Source organism: Anolis sagrei, chromosome 1 (assembly GCF_037176765.1).
Source record: "Anolis sagrei isolate rAnoSag1 chromosome 1, rAnoSag1.mat, whole genome shotgun sequence".
Classification (NCBI taxonomy): Eukaryota; Metazoa; Chordata; class Lepidosauria; order Squamata; family Dactyloidae; genus Anolis; species Anolis sagrei.
Window position 1 is genome coordinate 64655269 of NC_090021.1, and position 21960 is coordinate 64677228.

General features: G+C 38.3%; 1 protein-coding gene across 3 annotated transcripts in view; it reads left to right on the forward strand.

Moving 5' to 3' along the window:
• LOC132761119 (uncharacterized) overlaps window positions 1-21032 on the forward strand; it is a 70332-nt gene extending 49300 nt beyond the window's left edge. For all 3 annotated transcript variants that reach the window (XM_067465683.1, XM_067465686.1, XM_060753712.2), the window contains 6 exons: window positions 1833-1925; window positions 5869-5966; window positions 9349-9409; window positions 10828-10997; window positions 12932-13031; window positions 15304-21032. In XM_067465683.1, the coding sequence (XP_067321784.1) occupies window positions 1833-1925; window positions 5869-5966; window positions 9349-9409; window positions 10828-10997; window positions 12932-13031; window positions 15304-15378 (597 nt within the window). In that variant the 3' untranslated portion in view covers window positions 15379-21032. The remainder of the gene's footprint in view (window positions 1-1832; window positions 1926-5868; window positions 5967-9348; window positions 9410-10827; window positions 10998-12931; window positions 13032-15303) is intronic.
• Window positions 21033-21960: the final 928 nt, after the last annotated feature.

Sequence of the window (21960 nt, forward strand, 5' to 3'; positions counted from 1 at the left end):
ATTAGCTTATCCTGTTGTCTTGGAACTCATCACTCCCATGTTTAACAAAATGGTCTATTAAGCTCAGTCTAATTACTAACAATAGATTAAAGCCAATTGTAAAATAACAACACCTTCACTTGAAAGTATGAAACATACATTTAGGATATAATGAGTGAGGGACACCTACATGAGACATATACACTGACCTGGCTCCATAATGTTTACATATGACTCAGAGAGGTGGTGCACAGCTGCTTAGGCAAAATTGGGAAAAGCTCCAGATCTTCCCCGCACTTTGTACTTCAGAGTTTGTCAGTGTGAACAGTGGGGCCAATTTGAATTCAGAATTGGCCCCACTGTTCAATTATCCCGGTGCCACCATCCTGCTTGCCCTGAGTGTCACTTACCTGTGCCAGAGACTGGAGAGGAATCATCTCATTTCCACTACCCCCCCCCCACCCCACTTTCCAAGTCATGCTGTGCCCTTGGCTACTTTGGTAAAAGCACCAAGCAATGGTCACGGGCTCTCTAGAGTTTTTAGGCCACCGCTATAGTGACAAACAATCACACAGATAAGAGTGTCTCTCCAGTGGGGCTGACCTAGACAGTGAGAACTCTGTACCAACTGCTAATTTCATTCAGGAGCAAAGAAATGTGAACACCAAGGAAGAATCCGGAGCCAGTCCAAAACAGCAATACTTTGGAACACCTCTGGATTTTGTTGATTGTATGGATGTGCCCTTATGTCATCAATAAATTCTGTTATGGCCAATAAGTTTTAATGTCATGGATGGTCTTTGTTGGTGCTGCCAGAGACAGTCACTGTGTCATATTTTTAAAATCCCAGAAAAAAACAACACACAAATTGACATACTGTTGTGTACTCCTAAATATGCTTCTGGAAGACAGATGCTTTACTGTTATTGTTTCATGCCACAATTATTTAATTTCATCTATATTTCTGGACTCCATTATTCATATGCTGTACACAGCCTGTTAATTGTGTGCAGCAGGGGAGCTTGTACAGTGTATACAACTGCTTCTTTACAATAACGTCACTGGGTACCAGTCTGTTTTGAGGCAAATACAATTCAAAGTGTTGGTTATGGCCTAATAAGTAATCAAAGCAGGCTGTTTGAAATGCAGTATGACCCCAGAATCAATATGTCCTCTCTAAGCATTTTCTTGGTCCTCTCTGATATATTTCAATATTTGTGCTTTCACATATTCAAGCAGTCCATCTCCTGTAGATATAGGAGTTGCCCTGTATTGCAATCTGATCAGACTTTAAGATTTTATTAAAGTTATTTTGTAAGTCCAACAACTCTTGGATATAAAGAACAGGAGAGCCTTATTGGTGGCTGCTCCTTGACTATGGCACTTTCTGGTGAGAACGGCTCGGTTTTCAACTTCTTTGTTGTCCATCTGCCAGCAAGCGACAACATTTGTGTTCATGTAATAGTTTGCCATGCAAACTAACTACTATTAAGAGGAACAGAATGTATTTTATTTTTAGTTATCTTTCCTTTATTTATGAAGCTGTTTTAAAATATATTTTATTGTGATTAACCTCCTTGGTCAAATGTTTGGTAGGGATATTAATTAACCAAAGACACAATTAAATTTGTCCTAAGCTGTGTTGCTTTCCAGTGCTGCAATAAACAACACTGAGCCATTCTGATGAGTAGCCCAGTTAACCTTTGATAGATCAAAACAAAAAGGGGAAATGGATCTTATCTATGATGATTTCTGTTACTTGTTTGGGTTGTTTTCTTTTTTCCCTCTGTCTGAGAATTTCTTAAAATATCATTGAAGATTTCCTCCTCTTTCCCCTCATTTCCTCCCTGCAGTTGCTGCTCTCTTGGCTTTCTGAAGTGCAGAAGAGGCATGGGGAGCCATCCCAAACCCAGCAGGTGGTGACCTCAACAGATAATCTTCATCAGGTTTGCATCTCTTCTTTCCCATCCCTCCATATCCCCAGAGGGCTTTAAAGAGGGGCAGGGATGGGGGGTTGGTGGAGAAAGGTGAGTTCTCCTATTTGTTCTCTGTCTGGAAGAGAGGCACAAATGTTACAGTATGAAGGAGAATTTCTGAAGACTCCAGATCAAGCTGAGGTGTGAGGGAGGGGAGAGGGAAGCCCTGGCTTTGTTATGATGATAATAATGAAGCTGGGGCAGAGATGGCCCACACTATGGGGCTAGGCTACTGTGCCATCAGCTGCTTCCTGCCAGAGAGATTCACAAGTCTTCTTTACTTAGGATGATTAGAGAACTACAAAGTCAAGGGGAGTGGTGGGTTTCATACTCTTATCTGGAGCACATCTGACTCACTGCCTGTTCAACAAGCTAGCTTCTCTGTCAAATTACATTACATGATAAAGGTTGATGTTGACATTGTGTGCAGTGAGTGCCATTTGTGATTGTCTAAGAAGGACCAGAAATTGTGTGAAGCCACAAAGCCCTTAATACTGCCATTAATTTGGGCAAGATTTTAAATCTTCATTAAATCAGGATGCAATAACTGCTACTGAGCTTGCTTAAAGTCACAAAGCCCCCCTTAATTGTAAAGAAGGGCAAGGGTCACCTTAATGTTGGGAAAAGTTGTTTCAGAGACTGTCCTTAACCATTCAGAAGCAGTCTCCAGGTCTGTGTCAACATTGTCTTTATTTCAAAATGCTATTTCCCCCTTGCATTTTACTTCAGGGCACTCGGGCTCTTTAAAGGTGCATTCAAGCTTCCTAATCAATTATGTAGATAAAGAACAGTTCCTTGGCTTCTCTTAGTGAGGGCTATAAATTGTGTCTTACCTTGGCTACCCTTTTATATAGATCTCTTCTGTTTTAATACAATAATTAAAACAGAATATTTTGAATATTATTCAAAATTACTGTTATAACTGGATATTGAAAAGGAAAAAAAAAATTTTTGCCAAGAAAAAAAATCAGAGCTCCTATTTATTGTTAGATATGCATGCTGATCACAGAAAAACATTACTTTTGTTTCTATGGTTAAACCCAGCATTGCAGTGATTTGTTTTAATGCATCAGTTAGAATTAATGAATTCTTCAAAATTTTGTACTAGATTGAGAGAGTTTTCCATGATTTTTTTTAAAAAAATTCTCTGCTGTTTTGTTTGGTCATGTTAATGCAGTGGTTCCCAACCTGTGGTCCATGGGCCACCAGTGGTCTGCAAGAATGAAAATATGGTCCGCAGACTCACCATTAATACATTGTTTAGGTTTAATTTACTGATGTTAGGTTTTTAATTTGATGTTAGGTTTTAATGCTGCTTTTATATGTGGGGTTTTCCTGGGATTTTATGTTAGTATCATGTGTTTTATGTAGGTATTGAATTTTTGCCATTGTTATGCTGGAATCCACCCTGAGTCCCCTTGGGGAGATAGGGCAGAATACAAATACATTTTGTTGTTGTTGTTGTTGTTGTTGTTGTTGTATCAAAACCACGTGGCAACGAGAGTAACTGGTCTTGCGAAACCCTCTTATAGTGGTATTTTATTTATCGTGTCATCAGCAACCATTGTATTACAATTCTAACAGAGCAAAACATACACAGAGATTAAAAAAAAAGTGGTGAGGCAATGAGGAAGTCAGGAGGGCAGAGACTGACTACCCATGAAATATTACTACACATCAGTTCTATCTTATTAAATATGGTTTCCTGTGGGTGAGCAGATGGTGACTACTGGATATGTTCTGTAACAAAAACTAGACCTGATGTGGTCTATCCAATGCAATTTTCTGAATCAGCACCCCAAATAACCAAACCAAATTTAAAGTTGCCCAAAAACTGATTTGTAACCCTTTTGGTACTAATGTTGGAGAGTGGCCACTGGTCAAAGTGGTCCCTGGTCAAAAAATGGTTGGAAACCACTGTTTTAATGGATGAAATCTGACAACCAGAGTTTTCCAGACTGTGTGCCACAACATTTTACTGTGTCAGCTGAATTGTATAGGTGTGTTGCACAAATGTAACAAGACATGACAAAAATCTTGGAAATGTATAATAATGCTTGAATTCTAAACACTCTGCTGTAAATTATGAGACAGCCAGGGTTATAAAGGCTTCCAGGAAACCAGGGTTTATCTTGGACAGGTCACACGTTCCAAGTCCAAGAGGAAGACAGTGGCTTTTGTGTGTGTGCATGCATGTTTACCTCAAAGCCTGATGACTTTTAGCAACTCCATGAATTTCAAAGGGTTTTCTTAACCAAGGAAAAGTTTTGCTAGTCCCTTCCTCTGAAATATAACTTATGTAACCAGGTATTCATTGACAATCTTCCATCCAAGTACTAACAGACCTTACTATGCTTAGCCTCCAAGATGGATAGGATCTTAGGCAATAGCATACCTCCTCTGAATCAATCTTGACAAGAAATCCCAAGGATAGGTTTACTATAAGTTGGAGATTCAATTTGGCCCCATCTTCATTGCCATATAATCTAGTTCAAATCAGATAATCTGGATTTCATATGGCAGTGTAGAGGGAGCCTCAGTATAGACCCATATAATGCAGTTCAATCTGCATTATAATGGCAATGTAGATTGGGCCTTGAAGGCACGTAACAAGCATTGCCTAGCTTTATGGAACCACATACAGACACATACTTAAGTATTTGCTTTGAAATCATTTCCAATTGTTGGCAATAATACAGCAAAGCCTGTAGGAGTTTTCTCATCAAGATTTCTTTATCATTCTCTGAAGCTAATTGAGGATGACTTGCCCAGGTTATTAAGCAGATTTCCCTGGACAAGTCAAGATTCAAATCGTGATCTCCCTGCATTCTAGTCAATTCTCAGACCACTGAACAATGCTGGCTCTTAATTTACAAGCCAAACATAAATATTACATATTTATGTTTAAGATGTTATTGTACAAAATAATAGGAGAATGAAGTGGAGGCTATCGGAACACATGAACGAAATGTCCAAAGAGTTCTGTACAGCAGCCTAATTTGAACAGAAAACTTGCACTTCAACTCTCGTTTATTGATATGTCCTTAGCATCTCCAATATATTTTGCATAAATATTTGACTTTGAACCTCATCACATTATCTTTTGGCTCCGGGAACTGCCTGAGCCCTTCACATAACACAGGGCTACTTCCGGCGGGGCTGTTTCCTGGCTCCATCCTGGAAGCATCCTAGGGCAGAGCCCAGAGAACACAGGAAGTTTCCCATTTTCTCATTGCTTAGAAAGGAGCCAGGGTGGGGCAGCAACGCCATGTGATGGGGAAAGTGGTACTGTGGGGTGTGGGTGATGGTTTCCCCCACTGCCATACAGATGTCATGCTACCCAGCAAATCAACCACTCCCCCTGCTGTTGTCCACATTTGGGACTTCCATGTGACGAGGTACTTAGCCATTTCTAATATAGTTTTAAAAACTAAATTAAAAGAAAAAGAGTGGTAATAATTTTAGGATTGTAAATGTTCTGCTTTGAAAATTAATAGAATTCAGCGTATAATTGTATAAACTTGTTATAATTTTAGACCACCAGAGGAAGGCCTGGACTAAGACTGAAACCAGTTGTGGGCAGCTGATTCATATTCAACTCGACATAAGAAGACATGGCATTGATACCATTTCAGAATGACTGTACAAAAACTCATATAATATTGTTCGTTTAACAAGTTTATACAATTATATGCTGAATTCTATTATTTTTTAATTTCTGTATAAATGGGATATTTGTTGAGCTTACTAATTCAGGAACCCATTTATATTGCTTTGAAAATTAGCAATGAAATCAGTACAACTAAAACACATGTAAACTGCTTCATGAAAAATATCATTAGGAGTTTTTCAAAGGTTTTCAAACCAAATGTGAAGACAAGACTGACATATAATAATCTCTTTTTATTGATAGAATGAAACATTTGAAAGACGAAGGAAAAATGAAAAGCATCTTCACTGTTTGCACCATATGTATAGTTTTTCCCTTCACAACATGGCTTTTTCCAAGAAGTGAGTTATATTCAGAACAAACAGCATGACACAATTTCCACATGTGTTGTTTGGTTATGTAATGTGAACTTTCATATTGTGCTGTTATGATTTTGTTGTCAAAGGATTATACTGGCAAAGTCAGTTATGATGTAGGATGTATCAATACTGTAGAAATAATGTTGTGTTGACACCAATTTAACTGCCACGACTCAGTGCTGTGGAATCATGGGAACTGTAGGCTTACAAGGTTTATAGCCATTTCTGTCAAATACCTCTGTGCTTCACCAAACTACATCTCCCATAATTCCATGACATTGAATTGTGGCAGTTAAAGTGATGTCAGACTGCAATAATTCTACAGTGTGAATGCACCCATAGACTCTAGCTGGAGTTAGAAGGAACCATATGGGTATTGATAGGTGAATGAAGCCTTCCAGATTTTGCTGGATTGGAACTCCCATCATTCTTCATCACTGCCTACCATGACTACTTGTGTTCCAACAATATCTGGAAAACCAGAAGTGGAACTTCCATCATGAGGATCAAAGTACTTTTTTGCTAGCTGTTTATTTAATAAGTACCCAACGCCCTTAAGTGACAGTTAAACTCACTGCAACTGACTTCTAGATAGGCCCTACATGGTTATAGGGTTGTGTTTTCTTTTTGTTGCAAAGACAGTGTTTTGTTGTAAAGACTGGAGCTCCTGCTCCAGGTATTTTGGCCTGCTGCCTAATGGATATTTTAACCTGATATAAATCTGCCCTGGAGTACTCACAGATTCCGCCATATAATCCACCCTATACACTTTGGTCCTCTGAGAGACACTTACTCTTACCAGCCAGAACCTGACTGGCAACACCCACCCAGAGGACCTTTACATTGACCACCCCATACTGTGGAATGACCTGTCAGAAGAACTTCAACAGCTAAATTATCTGTTAGAATTAGAAACAACAACAACAATTGAAGACCTATCCCTTTTGCAGGCCTACTTAGTCAATTTTAAACTTTACATTTAAATATACATTTTATTCATGTTGGTGTCAAAAATGTGTTATGTATAATATTATATGCATTTAATACTATTATATTTTTCCGTGTGTTTTAATCATGTTGTACCTCACCTCAAGCCGTGAAGGAACACTATTTAATCCTGAAGACTTGTGGGTATAGAAAGAGGATGGAAATTAATTTCATGAATCTCCTCTTTCCTCTTGTGCTCTCACCCCATGCTTCTTCTTGTCCTTTCAAAGAGTCCATTGAGCTTTCCTGAGTAGAGTAGTTAGAGGGGGTACAGGAAGCTGGAGAGAGAAAGTAAATCTGCAGATACCACATCCTCCTTTCTGCTCAGACACCTCCAGAAGATCAAAGAACTTACCATTAGTGGAAGGGAGAACCCTCTACATCCCATCTCGAAATTTAAGATCGTCTGGGGAGGCCCTGTTCTCGACTCCGCCACTATCACAAGTGAGGTTGGTGGGGACGAGGAGCAGGGCCTTCTCAGTGGTGGCCCCTCACCTGTGGAACTCACTCCCCGGGGAGATTAGATCAGCGACCTCCCTTTTGGCGTTCAGGAAAAAACTGAAGACCTGGATATGGGACCAAGCTTTTGGACATTCTGGCAGCTAAGGGAAGATCTGACGATAAACATGGGCGAATGGAATGGAATGGATATACGGAACTCTGAACACTGAGCATGAGATTGTTTTACTATTTTATTATGTACTAATGTTTTTAACTTGTTAACTGTTTAAATCATTTTTAGGTATTGTTTGTTTATTGATTCAGGCATCGAATTGTGCCGTTGTTTGTAAGCCGCCCTGAGTCCCCCCTCGGGGGTGAGAAGGGCGGGGTATAAGTAATTGAAATAAATAAATAACTGTATATGTATATTTTTGTACAAGTGTGATAAAAATTATCTTATTGAAGTCGCTTTTTCATTCATAAATGTTATTTTCAGAAGAGGCATTTTGATATGTGTTTTCCGTCTAGTAGTTAAAAATATTAATGTTTCACACTCTGAGGTGTAACATGGGCCCATCTACACTGCCATATAATGTAGATTCAGAATGCAGATTAATTTAATTGAACTGGATTATATGGTAGGGTGGACTCATATAATCCATGAGTGTGTGTATATATATATATATATATATATATATATATATAAAATATACATCATAATATAATATATATGGCACATACACACTAGCTGTACCCACCATACCTTGCTGTGGCCAACCTTCCCTCCCTCTTTTGCTCCTCCTTTCTTTCTCTCTTTCCTTCCTTCCCTTTTATTTTCTTTCATTCTCTCCTTCCTTCTCTTCCTCTTCCCTGCCTTCCTTTTTAATTTCCCTTCCTCTTTCTCCCCTTTTTTCCTTCTCTACCTATTCTTGGACTGCAACACCCAGCAGTCCTCCTAATCTATCTATCAATCTATCTCTATCTTATCTTTTTATCTATCTATCTATCTATCTATCTATCTATCTATCTATCTATCTGGAGAATTGCTGGAAGTTGCAGTCCAGGAATAGGAAATTGGAATATACAGAGATTGGGGTGCTTTCAAAGAAATCCAAGGAGAAGAAAGCTTGGAATTGTTTTTGTGCATGTGCTGTAGTGTCTTTTTGCTTTTTTGGCCTTTTAAGTCCCTTCAGTTGTGTCTTTCTGTGTTTTTAAGAGTGATGGTCACTTGTTGGCCTTAGAGGTGTATTGTGTTCAAATTTCGTGTCAACCCGTCCAGTGTTTTTTTAGTTATGTTAATCCCACAAACGAACATTACATTTATATTTTTATATATAGTGTAATCCATGAGTTATATGAGTCTACACTGACCATTATAATGCAGTTCAAACTGCTTTATACAGCAGTGTAGATGGGGCCATGGATGCCCTTTTTCTAGTAGTGCAAAAGATTTTAAAAAATACCACACACTTTTTGGCCAAATGTAGTGTTTGGTGGATTGTGTCAATGGAGAGGAGCTCAATTATTACCACATTTCCAGATCTACACCTGAACTATATCCAATTCTACTATTCACATTCAATAGGATTATTCTTCCAGTGTTTACCTCAACTACACTCACATGGTTGTTTTTTTTAAAAGGTGATGTTGAAAGACATTCTTAAGAGAACTTGCTGTTGTAATAGTGAAAGTGAGAATCTCATCAGGCAAATTTCTAGACAATGTGGGATTCTTTGTGTGAAAAATTCCAAACAAACTGTTTACTGGCCTCCCCGCTTTCCTGCTCAGCTATCCCAACTATAATATGTTTCCAATGAAAGAACTAGACAGGATTATAATTCGACAGCAGTTAGAGTAAAACCTATTGAGTTTTTGAGCAACGGGCACATGATTTTCTTCCCAGTTAATTTTACTTTTCTTTGATGCTTTGTGTTAGGCTTCTAGAAGAAAATGGACAATTTGCCAACATGAGAAAAGAACAAAGTGTTCATGATCTGGTTAGTAGTCACTCCTTTAATATCTACTGGCTGAATTGTATATATTCAAAGGTGTCTTCTAGATCTGGGCTCCTTAAACTTTTTCCAGTCATGACCCCTTTTCACCCATTTTTTTTTCATATACCTGGGTACATAGGTATATGAAGTTGGTATACAAATCAAACACTTACTGATAATGACTCTGAAAGGAATTTATCTTAAAACAATGTTTTACTATATGTATAATTTTATCATTTATTAAAGACAAACACTAATTTGCATACTAATGAGATGGACGTGCATGGTTGAATATCTCAGAGGTTAAGATCATCTGGGGAGGTCCTGCTCTCGATCCCACCCCTCTTGCAGGCACAACTGGTGGGGATGAGAGACAGGGCCTTCTTAGTGGTGGATTTTGGCTATGGAACTCCCTCCCCGGGAAAATTTTATCAGCTCCCTCCCTCCTGAACTTCAGGAAGAAAGTGAAGATGTGGTTGTGGGACCAAGCGTTTGCACAATGATTCCCAGTTAACAATGACCTCTCAGTGAAATAATGAACAATGCAAATGGCAATTGGAATGGCTCCTGGAATATGCTTTTGGACTCTGTGATTTTAAAAATTGTTTGAAATGTTATATTTTAATTATGTGATTTTAAAGTATATGTTGTTTTAATTTTATATGTATTTAAGGTATCAAATTGTGCCTTTGTTGTGAGCTGCCCTGAGCCTCCTTCAGGGTGAGAAGCACAGGATATAAATGCAACAAATAAATAAATAAATATTTTATATAAAGGATTAAATTAATCTTGGCTGAATTTTTGATACTGCAGAACATAATATCAAATATTCAGCCAAGATTTAACATTCTTCATGCCATTTTGGCATGCTTGGTTTGCAGCCTCAAGTGACAGAATATACTCTATTGGTTTTTCTTTTTTCTCCTGAATTGAGGAACTGCAGTTGGGTGCTTTGGGATCTGTACTCTGACGTAAAAAGCCCCTGGTTGTAGAATGGGCCATGTGCCTGAAATGGACCCACACTTCCCTCCCTCTTGTTCCCATCATTGTCTTTACACATACATACATGTATGCAATCCGTATCCTTTCCTCCATCCAAAATAAGATGTTGGGCTGCAACTCCTAGCAGGACCAGACAACTTCACAGAGATCATGGATACACTCCAGTGAGCATTGGAGGACCACACATTTTTTTATATCTGTACTAGAGACTGTGTGGGATTGACTGAATATCAAATATTGGGTAGGGAGACATACCAATGTGTTGCAAATAATTACATTTACTTTCCCTGCTTTTAATATACTACAATCGTATTATTCTAACTCTATCTCTCCTTTTTACTTATTTTCTTGATGATTTTATTGTTCAAAACAACTTGTTTATTTTATTTTAAAGCATTACCCTACTGTTTGTTTTCAAGGTGGAATATTTATTTCCAAGTAAGCATGAAGGATCGGAAGTGAATCCAAACAGGATGATTGTAGGGGCAAAGCAACAGGAAATGCATCTTAAGCGCTTCTCAAAAATATTCAGACTTCCAAAAGAAAATAAGGCATTGAAGCAAGAGAAAGAGAAAGATCTTGTTGAAATGTAACTATTTTTGGTTTAATTCCAACTGTTATTAGGTGACACTGTTCATGAACTGAGCTGATTTTGTTTTTCTACAGTAAGATTAAAGATAGAGATGGTTATCTTAAATTTTTTCTAGGTGCATGTCTTCAGTTTTCGAATATACAAGTATAAAGTATGAAAGTGGTCTTTACTAGCAAAGAGCTAGAAGTTCCCATCTTGGTGAATGTTTTCAAAACTGGAAAAAAAATGCCTTGAAGTGTTTTTGACTTTTCTATTATAGATTTTTCCAACATATTAATGATATAGCCATAGCATACCATGCTATAAATATTTAAACCTGCTGACTTTAGCTTTCTACATTTAAGGGGCTGACTTTTACAGGATTCGATTATCTGTGGATTTGATTAAAATGTTCTCTGTAGAAATCTCTAGGGGCCCTTCCACACAACCATATAACTCAGTATATCAAGGCAAATAATAATAATAATAATAATAATAATAATAATAATTATTATTATTATTATTTATACCCCAAGCCCAAAAATACAATTCAGCAAAATAAAATACAAAACAACAACAAAAATACATCACAACAAAATACATAAAGTAACAAGATAAAATAAACAGTGCAAAATAACATAAAAGTCAAACACAGTGGGAAGACCAAATGCACAAGATAAAATGAAAAAATCCTGGATGAGATAAGAGTAGAAAAAGTGTATTTGTGAAGGAGGAGCCCAAGAAGGAAGAACAGTGGAGTTAGACCTTCATTAAGGACGGGGGAAAGTGCATCATGAGGACGACACTGTAGATGGAACAGCCAGAAATAGGTTATAATCCACAATATCTGCTTTGCACAGAGTTATCTGAGTCCATACTGCCATATAATCCAGTTCAATATGGATTTTATACAGCTGTGGTCAGTTCCAGACAGGGAAGAAGTCCATGCTGACCTGAGTTTAAAAAACCCGGGTCAGGGTGACTTTCTGTCTCCACAACGCTCCAAAAGCCCATGTTTTCAGTGCTGGATGTCTAGATGTGCTCCCAGAACCTTCCAGGAAAACACCCAGACACCCTAACCCCATCCCCAAAACCCCTTTAAAAAGGAAAATAATTTACCCAGCTGCCATTATCTTAGTGCCATGGTTCTCCTGGCATGTAGAAATGATGCACCAGGAGAAGGGAGGTGAGGAAAAAAATCACTCCTCTCCTGCCTCTTCTCCTGGCAAATCATTTCTACATGTCAGGTGGATTCTGACACCAGGGTAATGGCGTCTGGGTAAGTTATTTTCTTTTTAAATGGTTTTTTTTTTTAGAGATTTGGGGATGGGGTTACAGCCCTCTGAGTTTTCCAGGCTGATTCAGCCCAAAAAAGCCAAGAGGGCTATGTGGACTGCTCCCTTAGTAGTTCCAGGACTACCAAGAGGTCAGACCACATAGGGCCCTTACTGGATTAGACCTGGGTTTTTCAGGAAGACCCAGGTCTAATCCAATGTCTAATTCGGGACAAAGCAGGTTTTCCTGCTTTGTCCAAAATTTATTCGCTTTTACTGGAGATGTCATTTGTGCCCTGTGTGGAAGGGGCCTACGCCTTCCAGTGTGACTCTGTGGTCAAATTCTGGCAGAGGCTGACCATAGTGTTGTGCAGAAGGAGTCTGAAATTCCTAAAGAGAACGTATCAATCAAAATTACAGATAATCAAATTTGCAAAAGTGTCATGTTCTTGCTAGTAAAAAAAAAAACATTTACATTAATCCGTTGTTTTTTTCATTTAATGCAAATTTCCAGCAAATGTGGAGGACTGAGTGTACTTCATTTTATGAAGAATTAATTCCGTTTGGCTTTTAGAAAGTGTATTCCTCAGAGTGCACAATCCTAGTACCACTTCGTATTTTAATGAGTTCAGTTGTAAGTTCTCATTATATTGAAGGTGTTCTGCATTTGCATTGTAGAATGGAAGATGAGAAAAATAATACCACTTTCTTGACCAAACATGAAATGATTCCTGTACCTTTAACTCTGGAAGATGTTGCACTCTACAACCCTGTTTTGGTAGGTTTGTTTTTTAGTTTTCTTCCTTGACGTTTTGGATCCCCAAGTATACTGCCATATAAAATACAGATTATCCGCTTTGAACTGGATTATATGGCAATGTAGGCTGGATCTACACTGCCCTAGGACCCATCTACACTGCCATATAATCCAGATTATCAAATCAGATAATCCATATTATCTGCTTTGAACTGGATTATATGAGTCTACACTGCCATATAATCCAGTTCAAAGTAGATAAAAAAGGATTTTATATATGGCAGTGTAGAAGAGGCCCTATATCCCAGCATCTGATCCCAGATTATCTAATTATCCCAGATTATCTGGCAGTGTAGCTTCATATAATCCAGTTCAAAGCAGATAATCTAGGATCAGATGCTGGGATATAGGGCAGTGGAGATCCAGCCATATACTCATTTAATCCAGTCCAAATCAAATAATTTGGATTATCTGCTTTAATAATCTGGAATGTATGGCAGTGTAGATCCAGCCTGGGTCTACACTCAATTTAGCATGGGTTTTCCTAGGCCAGTTGATTTTGAAAACTTTTTCAACTCTGCAATTTATCAGGGTCATTGCAATTAAAACATTGTTTTTTAAAGTGCCTCTTGGGCTTTATTGTCAATGGATTTTCTCTTTTAAAACAAACCCAGAACAAATAGAGGATTTTTCATACATCTCTTCTGATTTCTATTTTAAATAATAGTACAGTTTCTGCCAAGCATTTGAAATCAATCTATAATTAGTAATGTAAAGTATTGCTGTGAAGTAAATTAGACTGATCTTCTGTAGTTCCTGGGGGGAAATCCTGAGACCATCCTGTTTTTACAATCTCTGTCTCCAAGGAAAGGCTGTGAAGAAGTGTGGGGTGGGGGAGAAAAAGGGGAGGGAGAGAGAAAAATTGGGAAACAGAGCGGGAAACCTAAACTTGTAGCCTATGGAAATTCATGAAGATTTTTCCCCCCCTCTGACATCAAGATTTGGGGGAAAACCCTGTTCCTTGATGTCAGGGAAAGGTTGTCAAAATGCTCAGGAGGATGTATTTTGCTTTGAAATGTTAGGGTCAGCGTCCTTTCCCCTTCCCCCAGACCAAAGCCAATGATGGGAGGGAGGGTGGGACTTGGATTGTGGGGATCTGCCCAGAGAAAGTGGAAAGTACTGTCCTGCAGCTGGTGCAGTTCATTTCCAATCCATTTTCAAAACAAAGGAAAAAAATAATGTAGAGAAATAGATAACGGCCACATAAAAAGCCCCTTCCCTCAATGCACGCATCTTTTCCTGGAAGGAGCATTGGAAAACTACTGTGGTTTACCCCCTTTTCTTTCTCACAGGCTTACAATGCCTAGCATCTTACTTCAGATATCAGGTTTGCAGCTTGGGAGTTCTCCTGTACTCATCACTGAGCCTGGAACCCCAGGTCTTGGCGGTAGCCAGGGGAGTATTCACACAATTAAAACTTCTGCACCAGTTGAACCCATACCTTGGGAAGTCAGACTTGGCCATGGTAGTCCATGCTCTGGTTACACCCCAAATAGACTACTGCAATGTGCTCTACATGGGGTTGCCTTTGAAGACTGTTCGGAAGCTTCAAATGATCTAATGGGCAGCAGCCAGATTGCTCACCGGAACTTGTAGAGGGAGCATATAACCCCTCTGCTGGCTGCCAGTCTGCTACTGAGCACAATTCAAAGTGATGGCTTTAGCTTATAAGGCCCTAAATGGTTCTGGCCCAGCTTACCTGTCAAAACAGATCTCTCCCTATGAATCATCTCAGAGTTTAAGATCATCTGGGGAAGCCCTATTCTTGGTCCTGCCTCCTTTGCAGGTGCGACTGATGGGGACGAAAGAGAGGGCCTTCTCAATGGTGGCGCCTCAGCTGTGGAATTCCCTCCCTAGTAATATTAGGTCAGCCCCCTCCCTCCTGACTTTCCATAAGAAAGTAAAAATCTTTATTTTAATTGTACATTGTTTTGGAAGACATCAAATAGTTGCCTAAGTGTAAGCCACCTTGAGTCCCCTCTGAGGTGGAGAAAGGCGGGGTAGAAATGTTGTGAATAAATAAATAAATAATATTAAATGATTTGGGAGACCACGCTTCTCTTCAGCTTACAGTACATGTAAATAAGAATTTGGATCACAGCATTGCAATGTATTGTAGGATTGCTAAGTAACTGTTGGTCAAAGTGTTACTGTTCAGTTTGATGTTTTTAAATAACTTGGATTTTGTATCTAATATTTTATATTAAACTCATCTGTACATGATTACTTTTAGGAAGCCAAGCTGTTGGGTAACTACTGGATAAACTATGCTGACCAAAACTCCATCAACAACAATGAAAAATCCTAATTACAAATTCAGTCTTCTGTCAAAACTTTGTGGATGCTGGTGGTTATGAGAATTTCAAGAAAATAGTCTGAGAAAACAGAAGTATCACTGGATTTTTTAAAGGAGAAGTACAGCAAACAAATATCTTGGCTTCCCAACACATTTTGACACACCTAGAGGAACTCATCTGCTCTAAACAAATTGTTTGAGCTATTAAGCCCTGAGTAGACCTCCTGATTTTTCCCCATCTTTATAGACTTCTTATTTTCATGTTCCCTATAAGAGATCATTAGAATCTAGAAGAAACTTCCATAAACATGTCTGAATAATTATGCAATCAAGATGAGTGAAAAGAAAAGCAAAAACAGACAACAGACATAATATGGAAGTTTTCTGGTCACATAAACAAAGAGATTCTCATACATACTTTTCAATGCTTTTTGCTCTTCTCTGATACATTTGTATAATCCTTCCTTCTTTGGAGGTTCCCTACCCTTAATGTTATTACGGTACTTTTTCATAAATATCTTTAAAGAACATAATTAAATTTACCCAAATTATAAATATTTGACAGCCAGATAGGTTGTTGTTGTTGTTGTTGTTGTTGTTGACATGGCAGAAACTTCTAGGAAATTGTTTTTCCACAATCATTACTGTTATGAACCTTTCTTAATTTTAAAATAGCTTTTGAAGGAGGAACCTTTCCTTAGGTTAAATAAGAAACCTGCCCCAAACCCCCTAGATGTGTGAAGATTTGGCAATATATTGCCCTCAGGTATGTTAAGTACTTTAAAGCATCCTGCCTATTTCCTGTCATTATGGCCTCACTTTCTCTGTTTTGCTCCCTGGCCTTCCTATTTCCATCTCACCTACTTCTTTAGGCTGCCAAACAAACATCTTGTTTCCCCTTTCCTAGAAGCAAGAAGCCAAGTTCATTTTTGTTACATTTGGAGAAGAAAGATCCAGGAACAGTGGAAATATATAAGTATGTGATAAACAGAGTGATCCCCTACCCTGATGGTGACAAAAGGCCACCCCCTTCCTCAAATTTCTATGCTTCATATTATAAAAATGTGAAATAGTATTAATAATGAGTTTGCCGTTCTTGTTATTATGCACTTTCAAGTCATTTCTAACTCCACGGCAAACCCATCATGGAGTTTTCATATTCAGTCTATGTGTGGAATGAAGAACAAAACACCAATGTGACTATTACAAGATAGTGTTTTTATTCAATTATTTGAAATTTCTCTCATCACTGAATTGGGATTCTTTGATCAGAAAACATGAATATAGTTCTTTAAGGCTAAAGGGTTATTCCCTCTTTCCTCATTTGTACTAGAAAAGAGATCCAGGGCCCTTCTACACAGCCCTTTGTCCCAGAATATCAAGGCAGAAAATCCCACGTTATCTGGGTGTAGACTCAGATAATCTAGTTCAAAGCAGATATTGTGGGATTTTCTGCCTTGATATTCTGGGACATAGGGCTGTGTGGAAGGGCCCTCACACTAGAGAGGAGTTGATAACCAAGAGTCTGGAGATATTGTTTTACGAGGTTTTATGTGTTGTTGAAGGCTTTCATGGCCAAAATCACTGGTTGCTGAGAGTTTTTCAGGCTGTATGGTCATGTTCCAGTAGCATTCCCTCCTGATGTTTTGCCTGCATATGTGGCTTGTTTTCTTTTCATCAGGAATTATACTTGTTAGAACTGCAGTCTCCAAAGTGCTACTTAATTGTGATATATTTATTTGGCAAGCAGATACAGAATATTCTAAGATGAAGCAATGAACAGTTGTCCTTCTTTAAAAGGGTCTTTGAACTTAGAAGGATGTTACTGGCAGGGAATTTAAAGTGAGCTTGGAAAATGTAAGATATGACACCTAAAACTCAAATGAGATTTACTAAAATAATCAGAGAGAATGATTATTTCTTGGGAACAACTTCAATTTTTAAAAGTTCAAATGGTTGAAAGAAAAGGCAGAGAAGGGTGTAAATGACTACTGTTCGGGTATTAAGGAAGTGAGAAGTGGTGTGTGACACAGATCAGAGTTGAGATTACTCTTGTTCACACTATCCAAGAAGGACCTGTTGAAAGGTGTTATGTGTCTTGCATATTCACAAATAATGGGCAACTGGGAGAATTAATACCAATGAGAAGACCAGTGCTTATACTTGGGCAAAACAGCTGAAACAGTTGTTGCAATAATCACATGTCTTATAGCAAGCCCCTTTGAGATCACTGAGTATGCTCAGCATCTACATTGTAGAATTAATGCAGTTTACAACAATGTACGTGTGATGGCTAAATGCTACAGAATCATGAGAGTTGTAGTTTGATGAGGTGCTAACATTATTTCTTAGAGAAGGTTAAAGGCTTTGCAGAACTATAACACCAACAATTCCATAGCATTGAGCCATGGCATTTAAAGTTGTGTCAAACTTCATTAATTCTACATATGGAGACACTCTAAGTACCTGATCATATATTTGGAGTAACAGCAGTTCCTGCAATTTCTTCAGGCCTTCACAGCTATCAATGCTTAAACATGGATCTGCTGATATGGCAGAGAACATATTTAACAGCAAAAGAGGTTGGTATACCAAAACCTTGTCCCAAGTACAGATTAGAGAGAGTGTGTATGTTGATTCTACATTACTTATACAAATGCCATTTCTGTCAACAAGACATTTGTCATTTTTCCCATTTTCTTCCATACTTTAGACAGACAGAACTGTCACTCTCACGCTCAGTTTTGCCCCTAGAAAGTATTGGAAGTCCTTGAGTTACCAACATCCTAGTACATTTTTTAATGTCAGGAGTGACTTGAGAAACTGCAAGTCACTTCTGTGAGAGAACTGTCTGTCTGCAAGGACATTGCCCAGGAGAAACCTGGATGTTTTTGTTGTTTTACCATCCTTGTGGGAGACTTCTCTCATGTCCTTGCATGGGGAACTGAAGCTGACAGAGGGAGCTCATTTGCGCTCTCCTCGGATTCGAACCATTGACCTGTTGGTCAGCAGTCCTGCTGGCGCAAGGGTTTAACCCATTGCACCTCAAGTGCAAATGATTCATAGATAAGACAACAGAAAGAAAGAGAATTCTACTCCTCAGAAGGAAAATTCACTCTTGGAAGCTTTATCATTAATGTTTGTTTCCACAACAAGTCACATTTTTCAAAAATCCAATTATCACAGGGACAGAAAGTGAGGTGAAGTCTTCTGAACAGGAGCACAGACAGCAAAGCAAACACCAAAGAGATGTTAACCTTTCCCTATGCTATCAAAAGCTAAAAGGTATACATATTTGGCTGGAGTTACACTTAAAATGTATCTGTTCCAACACACATACAAATGCAAGTTTAAAAAAACCCACAGAAGCTATTTTGTTCATAACTAGGGGGATAGCTTGTCTTGCAGGTATGCAATATGCTCTACCCATTTGCAGTCTTGCCATTAACAAGGCATTTTGAGGCTAGACTGTGAATGTTGGGATTCAAAACAGTGCTTTATGCACAGGGCTTTCTTATGGGAAGTGGGGAAGTCTTATTTACTTTTGTGTCTTCTGAAAGCTCCCCAGACAAAACACAGTGAATGGCTGGGAACATTCCTTCCCCTTGAAGAAAGAAAGGAGCTCCATTTTCAGATTGAATTGTTTTGGTATTTTTAGAACCTTATTGGGATATCTGGAAGCTCTGGAAACAAAATCTTATGGAATTGCCAGATTAGTAGATAAATCTCAGAAATACTTTAATGTAATTATGTAATGTAATTATACTTTGGAATGGGAAATCTGCATGCAATATTTCAATTCATTAGTATTTAGTCCCAATAAAGCAAGTGATGTTCACTATAGTAGAATGTGGAATTCTTTCTTTCCAAGCTAAAGTGTGGGTGACTGTGAGAAAAAAATAATATATCTCACAAGTAGAATAATTAGGATTCACAAGCAGAAGATGAACAATAACTAGTCTAGCAGAGACATAGAGAAGGATTAGAAAATCCTTTGAAGTTTATAGAGTTGCTATAAGTTAAGAGGTGATGAGTGAATGTGATTCACTGGGTTGTTGTAGGTTTTTCGGGCTGTGTGGCCATATTCTAGAAGCATTCTCTCCTGACGTTTCACCTGCATCTATGGCAGGCATCCTCAAAGGCTGTAATTCAGTTTCCTTAAAACCAGCAGAATGAAACTGATTTAAATTGAACAACTTCTTTTGGTACAGTATATCATATTTTGGATGTCTTTCCTCCCTAGCACTTCCCTTAGCTTCTCAACCCTTTCCTTTTGATCAGGTCCTTAATATGAGCTCTGGCCACTCCTCTTTAAAGAAGAAGAAGCAACTCAAGGAAAGGGGAGGGAATCCGAGGATGGAGGAGTGGTGAAGGGGAACCTGTAAACCCTCACCTTTTGGCTGTCTCAAGTACTTGTCTGCCTCAAAGCTTAATATGATGCAATTAATGAACAGCCAGCCTCCGCCCTTCCTGCCATGTCTGAAGGCAAAGGTGCTGACAGGGTGACACCTTCTTTGAAGGAATTCTTTTTTATGGGAGGAAAAGGCAAAAAGATAGCTAAGTGTTTCGGTGGCTCTCCATGTCAGTGTCTCCATGTTAGCTTCCATTGGAAATGACTAGAAACCAGAAATGGAAAATAATCTGTTTATATCTTTGAGGAGTAATGGTTAAGTTGTTCTTTTATTGTACATTGGCAGCAATTATTTTAAAATGTACTATGTACTTAAAATGTGTTCCAATTATCTTCACTTTCCAATGAATTATCAAATGATAATCGATCCCTTTCTTGTCTCTTTATTTAATGCCTAGGGAATTTTCTTAAGGTTGTTCTGATAAGTTAGACTGAAGCATGTAAACCTTTCAGCAGATGTTAGTCTATTACCCCTCACTACAATGCTAACAGAAGTTGCAGTTCAACATCTGGAATTACAAACAACAATCTCCACCTTGTAATGTAAACACAGACAGCAGGCATTTGTGCTTATGTAATAACTGCACATTCATTTTCCCTGTAGCTTTCAGCTACAGTTGCATGGAGCACCTCTTTATGTTGGCCAGTGATTCCCAACCAATGGTCTGTGGACCCCCAGTGGTCTGCAAGAATTAAAGTATGGTCTGCAAAACATTTACAATTTTAAACCTTTATTCATTTTAATTAATCCATTGCTACACAGGTGGTGCTGGCGAGTAGGATGTCAAGCAAGCACAGAAGGCCAGGGGGAGGGCAAGCGATCAACGTCATGTCACGTATTCATGCCTCTCAGTGTCAGTCACATGCATACTTGCTCAGCAGTGTTGGAGAGGTTGCAGAAGAAATCTAGGAAAAGCTCATGGAATTTCAAAATGATAGAAACTGAAAGGATGTGTTTGAATCCGATTCTCTTGAGTTTTGGTGTAAAAAAAGCAATTTTATACTAAAATTCAAGGAATCACCTTGTGCTATCTAATGTTCTTCTCCACAACTTGTTTGTGTGAAGAAGAGTTTTCTGCTTTGCTACTAATTAAAAACAAGTCCAGGAACAGATTGAAAGTAGGTGATGATATGTGTTTAGCTTTGAGCAATAATATTCGCCCCAGGATTACTCAACTTGTAAAGAAGATACAAGCTCAAAAATCACATTGATGTAAACCAAATTTAATTTTCTATTAAAATATTTTTTTTTATATTAAGATATGGTACTCTTAATTCATGTTACTATTAAGTTTAACAAATACGTTAAAAGTTTTGATTAAAGTTTATTTTTAGATTAACACAGTTTATTATTCTTGAATCTTGTGGTTCCTACTAACAACAAAAAAAATCAAAGTGATCCCTGGTCAAAAAAAGGTTCAGAACCACTGATGTAGGCCGAGGTTATATATTAGATGCTCTTAACTAATATACACAGAACTTTGCTACTTGATTTAGTACAAAGTTGTCTGTTTTGCACTAAATGGGTCTGCTATAAATCACTTATCTCTGATTTCAGTGTTTTTGCATTCAGGATAAGAATGAAGTAAAATGAGACCTTTTTGGGGTGGTATGGGGCCAATTTCTTCCCTCCATCCTTTCTATGGGCCAGATGACATCAAGGGGTGAAAATAATACACAGCCTGTCTGAAATGCCAGCTGAAATGTTCATACCTAAAGAAGGGTGGTCAAGTATGGGCTCTCACACTACACAATTATAGAAGTTTCATTCTACTTTAGTTGCCCTGCTAATATTTCATTGAATCATGGGATTTGTAGTTTGGCACCAGAGCTATCTGGCTGAGAATTCTAAATACTTTCCATAAACTGCAAATCCTGGGATTCTATCACAGTTAAAATAGAGCCAAGGATTGCAAAATAAGGACATTGCTCTCCCAAATAATAATTCTGATCCATGAAATTCTCCTTCAGTCACCCCATTTCTAGTGCTGTAGAGAGTGAGACACAGAAAATCATTTGTATCTTTTTACTTCATCACACTAGAGAATGAATCCACTTTAAATCTGGTTTCTGCTTCCTGCAGAATTCTGGGTTTTGTAGTTTAGGGATGCTGTTACGGGCTCCTCCCTAAACTACAAACCCCAGAATTCTGCAGGAAGCAGAAACCAGATTTAAAGTGGATT